Here is a 16,851-nt window from a genome sequence, read left to right as displayed (position 1 = left end):
CCGCCTGCCTCTGCCTCCTGAGTGCTGGGACTAAAGGCGTGTGCCACCACCGCCCAGACACTGTCCATTCTTAAGGAAACAACTCATTCACAGCCAAGGTGTTCAGCAGAAACCATGGAGGAATGCTGCATGATGGCTCGCTTAAGCCCATTCTCTCTTAATAGCTCAGGACTACCTGCTCAGGGAATGGCGCTACCCACATGGGCCTGGGCCCACTGTATTCCAAGTCCTATTATTGACAATTCTTATCATCACTAGGGCATCAAAGACATTTCAGCCACAAGAACAGTGAAATAGCTTTTCTAAAGGTGATTATGGTCAAGTAATAAAACAAGGTAACTTTTTCTGAAATCACAGTAAAAATAAAACAACCATCAGCTGCCCATTTCTAGCCAGCTACCATGCCCTGTAATAAGCCACATTATTTTCAAGGTCATTTTATTCCCTATTAACAAGTGATCACTTTTAAGTTTAACTTTTTTTTTAATGTTTAAGGAACCAAAACAAATCTGAACCAGAAATCAAAAAAGGTTTGATCAAGTTAATCCAACTCAATAAAACTGCATGTTGCTATTAATTATCACACTGTCCCTACACTGGGGCCTGAACAAAGGACATCCACTCAATTAAAATTTACAATCACCTTGATGAAATAGTAACTCATCTCCGTAATAAAATCAAAGACAGGAAGCTGGCCACTGCTTTGCTCCCACAAGGGATTTTCTTTAAGAGAAAAAAAGGCTTGTAGGGATGATGATTTAGCTTAGTGGAAGAATGTCAGTTCCATTATCACCACCAAGAACCACATTCACAAAAAAACGAACCCCCTGACTACATTTCACAGAGGAGACCTTTACTTTGGGTAAAAGCAACACTGCTAACAAAAATTCTATAAATCAATATTTAATAGAATCACTCAAATATAAGAGCTAAAATGATTATTCTGGAGTAAAGCCTTTATTTTATAACAACATATCAGCCACTTATTCTATACCAGGGGTGAATTTTTTAAATTATTGGATAGTATATACTTTCCCTGGCACCCACATTTACTTTAACTTCAGAATCTAATTCAGGAAAGCATTGTTGATTAAACTTTCAATTTTCCATACACTATATAGTGCAGTTGCTTTTAATTTTTTATTACTTTAAATGTTTCATTCACTCTCCTTACTCAGAGCTGCACTCAATTTGAGATTTAGAGGTATTTAATTTCCTCAATGATTAATATTCTCTTGATTTTACTAAGATCCAAAAAGGGTTTGAGAAAGCAAATACAAACCATTACATCAGTATGTCTGAGACAATATGACTGGGAAGGAACAGAGAAGTAAAGGATCTGAAACAGAAACACCAGGAATTTGGCAGGGCTCTGCTCCAACAAGCTGTAAGCAACCTGTGATTCTCGTGACAATGTGGGAGTTAAAGTATTATATTTAAATACTTCAAGTAATTTGCTTTTGCAAGGCATGTGACATTTGCCTTTAATCCCAGCACTTAGGAGGCAGAGGAGACAGATCTCTGTTAATTCAAGGCCAGCCTGTTCTACAGAGTGAGTTCCTGGCCTGCTAGGGCTACATAGTGAAACTGTCTCAAAAATAACCCCAAACCAACCACCAGATAAACAAACCTTCGCTTTCAATGAATTGTCATGAAGGAAGTTCTGGCTCACATCACGCACTCTAGAGCTGGAGGTGACGCGTCCTTACTGTACTGTGTTCAGCTACTCACCGAGGCCCTGTCAGGGTCTCCGTCTGCTAAGCCTGCCTCCATAGTGGAAGGTCGGTTTATGCTTCTCCCTCCATTAATGCTTAGCCATTCTAGAAGTCTGGAAACCCTAGAAAAAGAAAATCGTATGTATTAGGACTGGCTAACAATTAAGGCAAGTAGAAAATAAACATTAATTATAGTAGAAGGGGAAAACATTTTATACTAAGGCTACTGGAAAATTAAACAAACAAACAAACAAAACGGATTTTGACTAAGTTTTTTTGTTTTATGAATTAATCTTAGTTACTAATTAGATGGCCCAGTGGTTAAAAGGACTTGCTGCTCTTGCAGGGTACCTGAGTTCAAGTCCCAGCATCCACTTGGCAGCCAACAGCCATCTATTACTCTGGTTACAGGGGACCCAACACCCTCTTCTGGATTCCATGGTCACTGCACACATGCAGTACAGACATACATGTAAGCAAAACACCCATAAACATAAAATAGCAAAATAATAATCATACGTGTTTTTTAAAAGAATAAAAGTTCGAAGAAAAATGAAACAGAAAATTTATCTCAGGTGAAAAGAAATACCTAGAGCCAAGCTTTAAAAAAAATGCAGCTGAGCCATATAGTGGTGGTGCACACCTTTAATCCCAGCACTTGGGAGGCAGAGCCAGGCAGATCTCTGAGTTTGAGGCCAGCCTGGTCTACAGAGTGAGTTCCAGGACAGGCGCAAAGCTACACAGAGAAACCTTGTCTCGAAGAAAAAAAAAAAAAAAAAAAGGCAGCTGCCCAACATCTGGGAAGCAGAGGCAGGAAGAGTAATGAGGCTCCATCAAATTCTACCTCAAGAAAACAAAACCAAGGATATCTCCTGGTTTTCTACATGCTGTATTTTAACATAGTTTTGTTTACGCCAATGTAATAAAGAAAAACTATTTTATTTCACTAATCATATATAGACTAGAACTAAAAGACTTAGGCATCCCTTCAAAATAATACTTTATATACAAATATAAGAGGAAACATTATATATAAATATAAAACACTAAAACGGTGAACGGACAGCCTGAAGTCAAAGCTGGCGGTCTTGGGAGTACAGGTGGTATGGGATATGCACAGACGTGCAAATAAACAGGACTTGGACATCGCAGATGGAACCCAAGAAGCACAGAGGTACAGCATCTGCCCAAGAACAAATCTATCGTGGTCGGTCAGGTGTGGTACATGGGTTAGTACTCAGCAGACTGAGGCAGGAGGATCACCAAGAGTTGAGTTAAGAGGTCACCCTGGGATACATTAACAAGGAAAACAAAACAGAAAACCCAACTCCAACAGTTAGTAAACAATACAAGGAAGAAGCAATTACCAAAAGAAACAGAAGAAACAATCTGCACTGGAAAAATATAGGTCTTCATAATGAGAAGAATTATTCAATGTCTCAGCCAGTCTGTGCCAACTTCATAACTAAACCCCTGCACCTTCCAAATGCCACCATGTAGACAGAAGAGGAATTTTAAAAAAGCACTGGGTGACTTTTCTTCATTTAACTTAGTGGAGTAGGTGTAATTATCCTTTTCCTTTTCTCAATGACATTTCAAACATCTAGAGAAGAGCATAACATAAATATTGCTGACACTGACCCTTTTTCTCTGTTTTTAATCATGGACTCCAAATGAAAGTAATACCTCCCTATAAATGTCTTATCATCCAACAAAGTGCGGTAGAAAGATAAAAGCTATGTTGAGGTGAGTTACAGAAGCCTGAGAAGTCCCAAAATCCATCCTTCTTTAACCCTGGCTAAAAGTCAGTGTGTATTCTCCCCAATGTAATTTGCACTTAGAGCAGGGAGAAGACTCACTCATAAAGTACTTGACATACAGCATGAGGACCTGAATTGTACCCCAAACCCACAGTGAAAGGCATGTGTGCTGGCACATGCATGTAATTCTATTACTGGGAAGAGAGCGACAGCGGGATCCCTAAGGCTTACTGACTAGCCAGTTGGGCTAAACCAGTGAGCTCCAGGTTCAGTGGGAGACACTGTCTCAAAAACAAGGTAGAGAGTAATAGAGGAAACTACCCTGTGTCAACCTCTGGCCTACACACACAAATACACACATGTGCATACACACTGAGAAAGATAATACACACACAAGCTCACAAAAACTTCATGTAACTGAACCTTATAAATTTAAACTTTTAATTCAGGGGTACAGGGCATGTGATTAAACCATAGCACATCATCTAGCAATGATCTTTAAGTTTTAAAGGGTTATAAAGGGAAAATAGAAGAGTTGTGAATAAGAGGACAAAAATAAGTAACACAAGACACTATGTAGACCACAAAGCCTGAAGTCCTAACTAGCCTTGACAATGACAACAACTGGGTCTCACATGAATGTTTCATCCAAGGGTGACCTCAATAGTGGGAGACTTTAATGATCAAATGGATAGCGGCCCATTCTGTGATGTCATCAAAGGGTGACCTCAACAGTGGGAGATTTTAATGGTCAAATGGATAGCGGCCCATTCTGTGATGTCATCAAAGGGTGACCTCAACAGTGGGAGATTTTAATGGTCAAATGGATAGCGGCCCATTCTGTGATGTCATCCAAGGGTGACCTCAACAGTGGGAGATTTTAATGGTCAAATGGACAGCGGCCCATTCTGTGATGTCAGGGACTCTTTCCCCCAGGCATTCCTGTTTGCCCAATAGATTCATGAACAAAGTGGTCATGGTGGCAAGGATGAAATTGGGATCAGGAATATAGCTTTCTATTTACCAATTAGGTAGGCAGCAATAACTTCCTGGAGCATGCTCACCAAAAGCTTACACATTCATATTCTGAAAAAGACATCTACTATATGGTACTGCTTCTCCACTAGTTAGGATACATACTTCTAGAGGTGCTATTTCCGAAGGGAGGAATGCCACATTTGGGAGACACAATAATGATCTCACTTGCCTAGAGACTGAAACTACACCCTAGCCATCTTGGAGTATCTTCAGTTACTACAGAGACATCACACTGGTGGTCCACAACGAAGGTAAGGAAGGCTACATCCAAAGTATAGGAAAACCCCTATTAATCTCTTTGTATTACCTTTTCTCGTGACTAATGTTAATGGAAAACTACAGTAGTATAATCCAAACACTGTAACTAGACAAGATGCTTGCAGAGAGTAAACAATATAAAATGGATATACTAGAAGATAAAATATATGTGTGCTGTGACTATGAAGTTACAGAGAACTGTACTTTATTTTGAGCATGTCCATGTGCAAATCTAGTAAGTTTGATTTCTTCCCTCTCATTGGCTTATAATGTAAGATATACTGACCTCACATTATATTTAAAGCCATTGTTAACTCTGTGTCAGTGGTGAAGTTACAAGCATGAACATCACTCACATATTATGCATCCTATTCTGGAAATCACATATTATGCATCCTATTCTGGAAAAAGGAAAGGATTATTATGCTGTTTACAAGGAAGTTGTACCATGTCAAATGGAAGTATGACCTTGTTATTTATTGCCTTTGGGATCAAGCATACTATTAGTTTACTAGGGCTGAATGGTGACTGGCTATTCTTGGCTGTCAACTTGACGACATCTGGAATTAACTAAAACCCAAAGGGCTGGACACACCTGTAAAGGATTTTTTTTTCCTAATTAAATCATTTGAAATGGGAAGACCCACTTATAGTCTGGATCTCTGAGGTGTGAAAATCCACCTTTAATCTGGGCCACACCTTCTGTGAGCAGTCTAAAGAAAAAGGAAGAAGAAAGCTTGCCTCTCTCTCTTTGCCTGCTTGTCCTCACTCTCTCTGGCAAGTCCATCCCTTCAATGGCATTAAAGCCTACTTCTCCAGGATTCCAGCATATACTGAAGACCAGCTGAGACATCCAGTCTCATGGACTGAACAACTACTGGATTCCTGGACCTTCTGTTGGTAGACAGCCATTGTTGAACTACCTAGACCACAGCCTGTAAAACATTCTAATAAATCTTATATATACATATACATATACATGTGTATGTGTGTGTGTGTGTATACATACACATATATATGGGGGAGAGAGAGAAAGGATTCATTCTATAAATGCTATTCCTCTAGAGAACCCTAATACAAGCTGTCATAACAAATTATCACAGACTGGGAGGCTTAAACAAGAATAGAAATCCAAGGCAAAGGTATAAGGAAGTTAGGTTTCTTCCAAGGCCTCTCCTCTTGGCTTGCAGGTAACCACCTTTTCTCTGTACATGTTTGTAGACACTCTTATTATAAGAACATCAGAAACACTGAATTAGCGCCTACTCTAATGACCTCATTTTACCTTTAACTTTCTTGTTCTCTTAAATAATTATTATTATTATTATTATTATTATTATTATTATTATTACTACAAATGTACACATATGATGGGAGGGATGCACAGGTTATGATGTATATGTGGAGGTCAGAGGTCAGCATATGAATGGGTCCTCTCCTTCCCATGTGGATTCCAGGGATCAAATGCAGACTGTAGGGCTTGTGTGCATGCAAGCCCTTCTTCTACCCACTGAGCCCACACTGACCCTCAACTTCACATACAGATATATTCTCAAGTACTAGGGTTGGAATTGCACTGGGCATTAGTGTAAGTGTGGTTTACAGAAGCATATACGGTGCAAGCTGATTATACAGGACCACTTGGCTGCACTATGGTAACCAGATATTCTATCATGTACAAGTCTAGATGATGCTGAAAGGTAGCTTTCAGATGTGACTAACACTAAAACCCTCAAAGTGAAATAGGTTAATTTCCATAATGGGAGTGGAACTCAGGCAATTAGTTGAAGGCTGGAAGAAAAAAGAAAAAAGGACTGACTCTCTCTAAAAAGAAGCAACTCTGCTTCCCGACCCCTTTCTTTCAAGTTTCCAGCACCAGCTCCTAGGTTTCCAGTCTGCCTTGCATATTTCATAAATACAACTCCTCACCAATGCAATGAGCCAGTTCCTCAAAATGGGCAGAATAAGGGGCTTCATTTAATCAGCTGAAACCTTGGGGAGAACTATGATCCTCTAAAGAAGGAAGGTGGCCTTGTAAACTTTAGAGGACTGTTCATTTTTATTTGTGTGTCTGTGTTGTTGCTGTTATTCAGTTTTAGACAATCTCTTGGAGTGTTGTGGCTAGAACACCCTATGTAGCACAGGATGACCCTGACCTCTGATTCTTCTGTCTCCACTTCCCACATATTAGGATTACAAGCAAGCACTCTCCAAAGCCTTCTATATGCTAGGCAACTACTAGTTATTCTGCTAACTAAGCTATAACCCAAGTCCACAGATTTTATCTCTGAACCCCAATAATTACATTAGCCAATTCCTCAAAATCAAACATTTGATATCCTTCCCCACTCCCCTTCACATACACATACAAAATTGATTATGTTTTTCTGTAGAATCCCAAGTCCAAAAATAAGTAGGCATATGTGATAGTTTAAACAAGATGTACCCCATATTCTCAGGCATCTGCAGACGTGGTCCCCCAGTTGGTGACAATGTCTGGGTAGGGCGTGGCCTTGCTAAGGAAGTGTGTTTTGAGGTCTCAAATGCCATGCACTGTTTCCAGTATGCTCTTTCTAATCTGTGCACATGGTTCAGGGTATGAGTTCTGAGCTCTTTCTGCTGCCATGCCTGGTGTTTACTGCTATACCTCCCTACCATGAAGATGGACTCTTATCCTTCTGGAACTATCAGCCCGAAACAAACCTTCCTTCCTATATGTTGCTTTGGTTTTTAATTGAAAAGTAACTAATAGAGCATATGTCACTTGCACAGGCACACATACATTTCATCATCTATTCTCAGTATCTTTGTGCTTTCCTCTGCATCACAGACACGAAAGGCAAGAGAACTCCACTTTGCAAACATCTTTGCCTTTGAGATTCGGAATGATTTACATTAAGACAATGCAATGCTATGCATGCTGTTTGGAAGGTCCAAAAGAGATAGGAACCAATCCACCCTTCATCTGAGCTCAGCGAACATGGATTTTGATAGGTATGAGGTTTTGAAGTGATCACCAAATGACTCCGTGTCAGCTACCACTTGGCATGGCCAGACAAAAACAGTGATCACCAGTGACAAAATTAAAAAAGCAGAAAGTGTCTTCTGTTTTCACATCTCTAGTTTTCTGAATAAACTTACCAGTATCTAATTCCTCAGACTAATTTTCCTTGGACTTTAATTATCTTCAGTAATTTGCTTTCTCAAAAGCTATCTAACCGGAATTTTTTTTTTTTCCAAGACAGGGTTTCTCTGTGTAGCTTTGTGCCTTTCCTGGAATTCGCTTTGGAGACCAGGCTGGCCTCAAACTCACAGAGATCCACCTGTCTCTGCCTCCCGAGTGCTGGGATTAAAGGCGTGCACCACCACCGCCTGGCCTGATAATTTTTAAATAGTATTTAGTGCAAACGAGAAAAGTCAGGCAGGGAAGAATGCAGGAGCTGGGCAGGGAGAATCACGGACAGGAGGGAAGGCCTCAGAGATGATTCCGAGTCAAGACCCGGGAACATGAGGGAACATGTGGACAGCCCCACAGCTGTCCAGGCAGAAAAGCAGGCGAGCGCAAAGCCCCTGGAGCAGGACCCTGGCATGCCTGCAGAACTGCAGGAATTCCTGCTGCAAGTGGGTAAGGAGAATGGGGAGTAAAGAGGAGAGAAGGGCAGCTAGTTCCCAACCACAGTGAGTCCTTAGTGAGTCCGGCACCACAGACAACACAGCTTTACCCTGAACGAGACGGGAAACCCAAGACGGCTGCCGAAGACAAAACAGGACTTGACTTCTGTAGGGTCGGTCGCTCTAGCTGCCAGCTCTGAATACAATAACAAATGAGTACTTGCTGTGCGATACAAGAGACAGCAGTGGCCTGCACCAGAAAAGCAGCAGACATGGTAGACGGTGCCAATTTTTATATACTTCGTATACACTGTCAATTATTGACAAGCTTCATATATAAGATATAAACTACAGAGGAGGTTGGAGAAACTGGCAAGGATTTTGCTTTAAGCAACTAAAAATAAAAACTGGAGTTGCCACTAACAGGTACTGTAAGAAGACTTGGGAAGAGCATAAGCAGATATGAACTCATCTCCAGATGGACACTCATGGGATGCCACTTAGACCTCTGAATGGAGCCATCACGGAAGCCACTGAGGAGCTGGAGAGATGGCTGAGCTGTGAAGAGCAGCTGTGCCTCTTGCAAAGGACGTGGTTCCATTTCCAGCACCCACATAGTGACTGACAACCATCTGAAACCCCAGTTCTAGAGGCGTCAAGACCCTCCTCTGACCGCAGGCAGCAGGCAGGGACGTGGTACACATACATACGTTAAGGAAAAACATTCAGACAGTAAAATAAATCCTCGAATTTAAAAAAAGAAAAAAGGAGGAAGCTGAACATGCAGACCTGACTCTGAGGCGGGTCAATCTAGCAATCTAAAGTGACAGTCTGCACACGCAGCAGAATTTAAATTAGATGAGATCGTAGTGAGACTGGGGAGGTGAAGCTCAGTCCAGGGCCATGTGATACTCACATTTGAAAGGATCAATGTTTATTTTTTAATCACATTTTTAGTTTTCAATGTGGAGAGTTTTCTGTTGTTACTCTTTGCAAAGGCAAACTCTCTCTATACAAAAGGACAGATCCACACAAACTAAATCCTAACATGTAACAACAATGGGCACAGGAGAAGGAAAGGAAGCCCGAGATTAAGAGTCTGTGCCGTAAACTCATCACCTCTGAGAACAGAGTTAAGAAACACTGCTAACAGCAAAACCCTGGAGGGAGAAGGAGGTGGGGGCTGTGATGGTTAACCTTCATTTCAACTTGATGGATTAAGAAGCATCTCTGTTACATACCTCTGTGAGGGCGGAGGCAGGTGTTTCCAGGGAGGTTAAACTGGAGGTGTGGGGAGAGCGCCCCTGACTGTGAGTGTCTGCATACATGGAGTAGGAGGAGCCAGACAGAGCTGGAGAGATGTAAGCTAAGCTGCGGCTTTCATCCTTCCCTGCATCCTAAGTGTGAGTGCAGCACACCCGTTCCTTTACGGTAGTAAAGAAGTCTATCCTCCAAACATGAGCCAAAATACACACACTTCCTCCTCCCTCACGTGGGCTGTTTCGTTACAGCTACTAGAAAAGTAACTAATGCAGAGGTTGGGGCATTAGAGGTGAAAAGTTAAAGACATTTCTATAACCCCAACATAGAAGTGTGTGTTGTTTTAACTAACACGGAAGTTCAAAGAAGCTCACTGGTAGTTAATAAGTTTAAAAAGCAGGCTTGAGGAAGACAGTCCCTCTGTCATTCAGCAGCTTTTCAGAGTTGTGTTGCTTCAACACCAAAACAAGAGTTTCAGGCCTTTAAAATTAGAGTTCTGTATCAGAACACTCAGGTCTGCTTCTCAAAACTGCCGAGTGAAGCGAAGGCGGTATGTTAATTTCAACATAGTTATAGCTGAATTCAAAGTTTAAAAAAGGCATGTTCTCTCTTCTGTTATCAGTGCTCTAAAAAGACTGCTCGGAAAACTGGTCCCTCAACCTCTATAGTTAATCTAACAAAGTTCTTACAGAACCTAAGTGTAACAAAACTTCTTCTGTATTTTGGGTTTAAATTACCATTTTGGTCACAGAGAAAAGGCACAGAGAAACAAGTACCAAGCAAGGCTAATGCCATTTGCTGCCATCCTACAGGATACCCCAGAGGTTTTTTGTTTCGTTTTGATAAATACATATGTAAGAAAAACAACAGCTCTTTCATTTTGATAACTAAAGCCACTGTACTCTAAAATAACATATTTTTATCTCTCAAGAAAATTTCACTCTGTCAATTTGACTTAAAGAAACAATTTAAGGTTACCCACAAGCACTGAGGTTTAGCGTGTCTGCACGACTCTTCAGAATCGACGGTGCAGCATGAGTGTCTGGGGCACAGACCGTGAGTTGGAGAGGGCTGCAGTGAGGGTCTGGGGCACAGACCGTGAGTTGGAGAGGGAGGCAGTGAGGGTCTGGGGCACAGACCGTGAGTTGGAGAGGGCTGCAGTGAGGGTCTGGGGCACAGACCGTGAGTTGGAGAGGGAGGCAGTGAGGGTCTGGGGCACAGACCGTGAGTTGGAGAGGGCTGCATGAGGGTCTGGGGCACAGACCGTGAGTTGGAGAGGGCTGCAGGGCCTCTGAGGCTGAGGGAGGCCGAGGAAGCGGCCCTGGGCCAAGGAGCAGGAAGCGGCTGGGAGTTTACCAGTGGTTTGATCTACAGAGACTGTCTCAAAAAAGGAACCTGACACACTTGCATCTACTCGTCACAGTCTTTAGCTAAGAAAAGGTAAACCTCTGAACTGAACAAACCTGCAGAGGACACCACATGACCAATGACCAACGACTTTCCTCCCACTGTAATATGGATAGTGTCAACATCCTTTCCATTTAACTTCACAGTAGTCAGGGACCCTAACTAGTGTAATAAAGACAATTTTGAATTCTAAGAAGTGAAAGAAAAGAAGTTTTATTTGCAGATAACGTGACTGCACACAAAAGAATACGAAAATTGGTACATTCTGTATAACAACTAATCTTGATCGTCAACCTGATTGGATAGAGAGTTGACTAGGAGCTTAAGTAAACACAACACTAGCTGTGTCTATGAGAACACTTCCAAAGATGAGCATGCCCATAATGGCTCTAACAGAAATCAATGCTTTAATCCTTTGACGGATCAAATTCTTGAAATCAGACTACTCAGAAACGATGGCACTGTAGAGGGTGGGACTGAATCCGAGGAAGCAGGTCAGCAGGAAGGGCTTCTTCTGGCCTAGGCCACTTCCTGCTGCTGTGGCCTGCTGGCAGGCTGCCAGGAACTGAGACTCATGTCCTCACGCTCTCTCCATCATGCAGCTGAGGCCCAAAGCAATCGAGTGAGCTGGCTATGGACTGAAGCCTCTGAAGCTATCAACTAAACAAATCTTTCTTTTCAGTTGTCTTCTGACATGACTATCACTGAGATCAGGTTTAACACAGTACAGCTAGCAAGATTACGATACATAAAGAAAATCATTCCTACAGATAGGAACTGTCACAAAATGATTCCATTTGCAAATGAATATATTTCACGTACTTAGAAAATAAACCCAATATAAATAGGAAAGACTTCTATAATGTATAAAAAGTTGCAAAATGTCACAAAAGAAAAAAGAAAATCTAAACAAAGAAAATATACTATGTTCCTGGCCTAGAATGCCTTGACATTTTTGAATTGTTAATTCTCAGGCTGGAGAGATGGCTTGGTAGTTAAAAGCACACAGTGCTCTGACAGAAGACACAGCTCAGTTCAGAGCATCCATATGGGGAGGGTTCACAACAACCTGTTTCTCCAGCTCAGGGGGATCTGATCTCACCGGCCTCCATGGGCACCTATACTTCACAAGCATATACCCATAAACAGACACACAGAGAAACATACACACAATTAAAAAGCAAATTAAATGCATTAAAAGTTATTAATTCTCGGGCTGGAGAGATGGCTCAGAGGTTAAGAGCACTGGCTCCTCTTCCAGAGGTCCTGAGTTCAATTCCCAACAACCACATGGTGGCTCACAACCATCTGTAATGAGATCTGGCGCCCTCTTCTGTATATATAATAAATCTTTTTTTAAAAAAAGTTATTACTTCTCAAATTAATTTATATACTCAAAACTGTAACCAATCATCCAACAGACTTTTTCTCCTTTTTTTGTAACTAAACATATTGATTTCATAAATAATATGTAAAATCAAATGGGAAAGGAGGACCAGAGTTAACTCTGAACAGATATTTGTTATTGTTCTTGGTATTGGTAAATAAAAAATAGGAGGAACTTCCAGTCATGGTGGTGCATGCCTTTAATCTCAGCTCTGAGGAGACAGAAAGAGGCGTTCTCTGTGAGTCTCAGGCCAACCAGAGCTACACAGTGACAGCCTGTCTTGAAAACAAAAATCAGAAACAACCCAATCATCCTAAAGCAAAACTAATTTCAAAGGTACCAGGAGTAGGATGCATCTCAGTGGCAGGGCACTTGCCTGTCATTTGTGAGACTCTGGATTCAATCCCTAACACTTAAATAAATGGAGAGGAATTTTAGAGTCCTTTTATAGGACTCAAATTCTAAAGGTCTAACAAAATCACTTCTGCAACAGAGTGGCCCACCAAACCTAATACCACCATACCACTGAGTTTTATTTAACTTGACAGAAGCCAGAGGCAGCAGAGAGAGGAGGGAGATTCAACTGAGAAAATGCTTCAATACGATGTAGGGCATTTTCTTAACTAGTCATTGATGGGGAAGAACGCAACCATTGTGGGTGGGCTGGTGGTCCTGGGTTCTATAAGAAAGCAGGCTGAGCAAGCCAGGGGAATCAAGCCAGTAAGCAGCATGCCAGGCCCCTCCATGGCCTCTGCATTGGCTCCTGCCTCCAGGTTCCTGCTGGGTTTGAGCTCCTGACTTCCTTTCATGATAAATAGTGTGATATGGAAGCTTAAGCCAAATAAACCCTTTCCTCTCCAATTTGCTTTGGTCATGGTGCTTCATCACAGCAACAGAAACCCTAACTAGGGAAATAACATAGGAGAGCTTAGCAGCATTCTTATACTAGCTGCTGTTGTAAACTCAACTTGTGGATGTTGAAGGACCTCTTTTGAAGTATGATCACTCAAGATTTATTTTTATTTTTTAATTCTCTCTCTCTCTCTCTCTCTCTCTCTCTCTCTCTCTCTCTCGTGTGTGTGTGTGTGTGTGTGTGTGTGTGTGTGTGTACTTTGAGAGAGAAAGAGACAGAAGGAGGGAGAGTGTGTGTACTTTGAGTGCAGGGACCTTCAGGGACCAGAAAAGGGCACTGGATCCCCTGGAGCTGGAATCACACAAGGCTGTGAGTCACCCAGTGTGAGTGCTGGGAAGGAAATAACCCCGTCCTCTGGAAGGGCAGCAAGTGCTCTTAACTGATAAGCCCCAAGTGCAATCACATGAAACCACGGCTGAGTCATTAAACAGAGGATATCTCAGATCTTCTCAGACTTCTGCTTGCTTGACTCCTCTCACTGCCAAGTTCATCTACTCCACTGCTGCTGATTTATCTACTTCCCTAACCGACCTTCTTCAGAAAATGCCCTTTATTCGTCACCTGAACAGTCTCTAACTTCTCTCATTAATGGCTTGCAATACTGTACTTGGTGCTAGAATTCTATGTACTCCTGGAGCTATATCAGACTGATACATTGAAAAATTCAGTCTCTTTCTCACTTTTAAGGGCTACAATTTACTTTTTAACTATGTGTATACATTTGCATCTTTGTATGGGCACATGTGCTTGAGTCTCTGGGTGGGTGTGTGCCCATGGAAATCCAGAAGGATCAAATGCCTCTGGAGCTGGAGTCACAGCAGGTGTGAGCCTTCTGACATTGGAGCTGGCAACCGAACCCATACCCTCTGCAAGAAGCACCTCTTAACTGCTCAGCTACCTTTCCAGTCCCCAAAAAACTACAACGGAAATAGTTCAGTAAATTAAAAATAGGATCATTATGCAGGAAACAAGAATAGGTGATGCTCCTGAATATAAATTGTACTAAATGCTTTATTAAAATTTACTTTTATTTTATGATGAGTGTTTGCTCAAATGTATATCTGTATACCACATGTGTACCTTGTGCCTGTGGAAGCCAAGAAAGAACATTGGACCCCCCTCAAACAGGCAGTGAGTTAGCCACCATGTGGGTGCTTGGAACTGAAACCAAGTCCTCTGCAAGATCAACAAACGCTCTAAACCGCTGAGCCGTCTCTCCAGCTCCAGCACTGAATGCTTTCCAAGATAAGATTTTCTTAAACCATTAAATTAACAGACACAGACTTTCATTATTTGTCTCAAAGCCTAGGGGAATTGAGTTCACAGCGCTGTCACCCCTTTAACACTCTGTTCCCCAGCTGTAATAGAATGTTTTGTGTTTTTCTCCGTATTCCTCTGGTGTGCACTTCCCAGCTCAACGAAGCCTGCCTGTATCTCCTTCCTGTCGCTCCAAACACCGGTGGCTTCAGCCTCATCACAGGCTGATTAGTCCCAGTCCTGCATCTATTCTGAAGGGCTCAGCCTACACCCACTACGCAGCTTCTCCAAAACAGGGCCTCCATGTCCACATCTGTGCTCTCCGCAGCCTACTCCATGCCCACATCTGTGCTCTCCGCAGCCTACTCCATGTCCACATCTGTGCTCTCCGCAGCCTACTCCATGCCCACATCTGTGCTCTCCACAGCCTACTCCATGTCCACATCTGTGCTCTCCACAGCCTACTCCATGTCCACATCTGTGCTCTCCGCAGCCTACTCCATGTCCACATCTGTCCTCTCCGCAGCCTACTCCATGTCCACATCTGTCCTCTCCGCAGCCTACTCCATGTCCACATCTGTGCTCTCCGCAGCCTACTCCATGTCCACATCTGTCCTCTCCGCAGCCTACTCCATGTCCACATCTGTCCTCTCCGCAGCCTACTCCATGTCCACATCTGTGCTCTCCGCAGCCTACTCCATGCCCACATCTGTGCTCTCCGCAGCCTACTCCATGTCCACATCTGTGCTCTCCGCAGCCTACTCCATGTCCACATCTGTGCTCTCCACAGCCTACTCCACGTCTATATCTGTGCTTGCCACAGCCTACTCTGCAGTCTTCCCACTTCCACTGCCAGTCTTTACAGGACAATCGTCTTTGCTGTTTCCAATTGTATACTGTGTTCTTCTTCAGAAATATACGGCCTATCGTGTCCTTCCTTTCTCAAATCAATTAAAGGGTTTGGCCACCTGTCATCCCATTAGATCTCCTCATGGTCTCCTCTGGCCCTTGTTCTCTGGACCTCAATGGACGCTGTGAGAACCTGGCCACTCCTCCTTTTCCTAATGCTTGCCTGTTGTCCAAACCGATCAAGAATCCCCTCTTCTGGGAGAAAGACGGTTTCCTCAGCCTGAGACAAATACTCTTCAATGGGCTGGGGAACTTACCTTTATCACAAATCACAATAACCAGATGATGGCCCATGCCTGAATCTCAGCCCTCAGGAGGTGGAGGCAGGAGGAGTGCTGTGAGTTCAAAACCAACCTGGGAGATATATATAATACAGCCTGGGTTACAGAGTTAAACTCTGCTTCAAAATTTTTTTCTCTACACTTCTGTTTCTTCTTTTATATTTTTAGCATATAGATCTCATTTTAATGTTTAGTAACAACCCTGTAATTTCCATAAATGGGAAAAGCTCACTAAATAATACAGAGGAAAATATGTAATTAAATCACTTACTCAATTAAGAGTAGCAATGGGTGTAATAGTTAAGTGCACTGACTGCTTTTGCAGAGGACCTAGGTTCAGTTCCCAGCACCCACATGATGGCTCACCTTCAGTTCCAGGGAACCCAATGACCTCTTCTGGCCTCCAAGGACAACAGTTATGCATGCAGGCAACATTCATACACATAAAATAAAAATAAATCTCTTTTTAGGAATATTCACAAAAGACAGGGACAAGTCATTGGTATATAAAGTGGGCCAGCCTTTAGGAGCCTTTAACCAATGTCATTTCACTGTGAAGGCCAATCTCTACAGACTGGAGCATCTGGGCTGGGTTACACCATCAGAACCTACAGCAGCAGTTCTCTCGTACACAAGATGCCTCGGGAAAGCCATCCGGGAGGAAGAGTTTGAGAACACAGTCCATCCTGGCAGGGCAGGCAGCAGGAAGATGAGGTTACAACATACCCACAGTCAGGAAGGAGAGAAAGAGGACCTGTCTGCTCAGCCAGGGCACCACCCCATGAAATGATACTGCCCACCCCAATTAATCCGATCTCTAATCTCCCTCACAGGTATGTCCATCTTTGTCTCCAATGTGATTCTACAGCCTATTGGTCAGCAGCCAACATAATAATAAACCTTTACAGAGTTAGATTTTGGTTTTCATCTGCCCGATCCAATTCCTTTGGTAACAAGAGCTAAGTGTTATCTTCCCTTGAGGAAAGCAGCCCTTTTCCTGATGTATGCAGTCATGAAATGTCATCTTCTCCCAGCTATTAAAAAAGAAAGAAAA

At 42.5% G+C, this 16,851-nt stretch overlaps 1 protein-coding gene across 4 annotated transcripts in view; it reads right to left on the bottom strand.

Moving 5' to 3' along the window:
• The window catches only part of Osbpl8 (oxysterol binding protein like 8), a 133,300-nt gene that overhangs the window by 87,842 nt on the left and 28,607 nt on the right, over nt 1–16,851 (bottom strand). For 3 of the 4 annotated variants that reach the window (XM_036169573.1, XM_036169574.1, XM_036169576.1), the window contains exon 2: nt 1,732–1,837. In XM_036169573.1, the coding sequence (XP_036025466.1) occupies nt 1,732–1,773 (42 nt within the window). In that variant the 5' untranslated portion in view covers nt 1,774–1,837. Of the gene's footprint in view, nt 1–1,731; nt 1,838–16,851 lie in introns of those variants that run through there. The other variant, XM_036169577.1, reaches the window with a different exon arrangement.

The sequence above is a fragment of the Onychomys torridus genome, chromosome 20 (genome assembly GCF_903995425.1).
Source record: "Onychomys torridus chromosome 20, mOncTor1.1, whole genome shotgun sequence".
Classification (NCBI taxonomy): domain Eukaryota; kingdom Metazoa; phylum Chordata; class Mammalia; order Rodentia; family Cricetidae; genus Onychomys; species Onychomys torridus.
The sequence above is the reverse complement of the archived record's forward strand: the minus strand, read 5'-3'. Positions and strand labels throughout refer to the sequence as shown.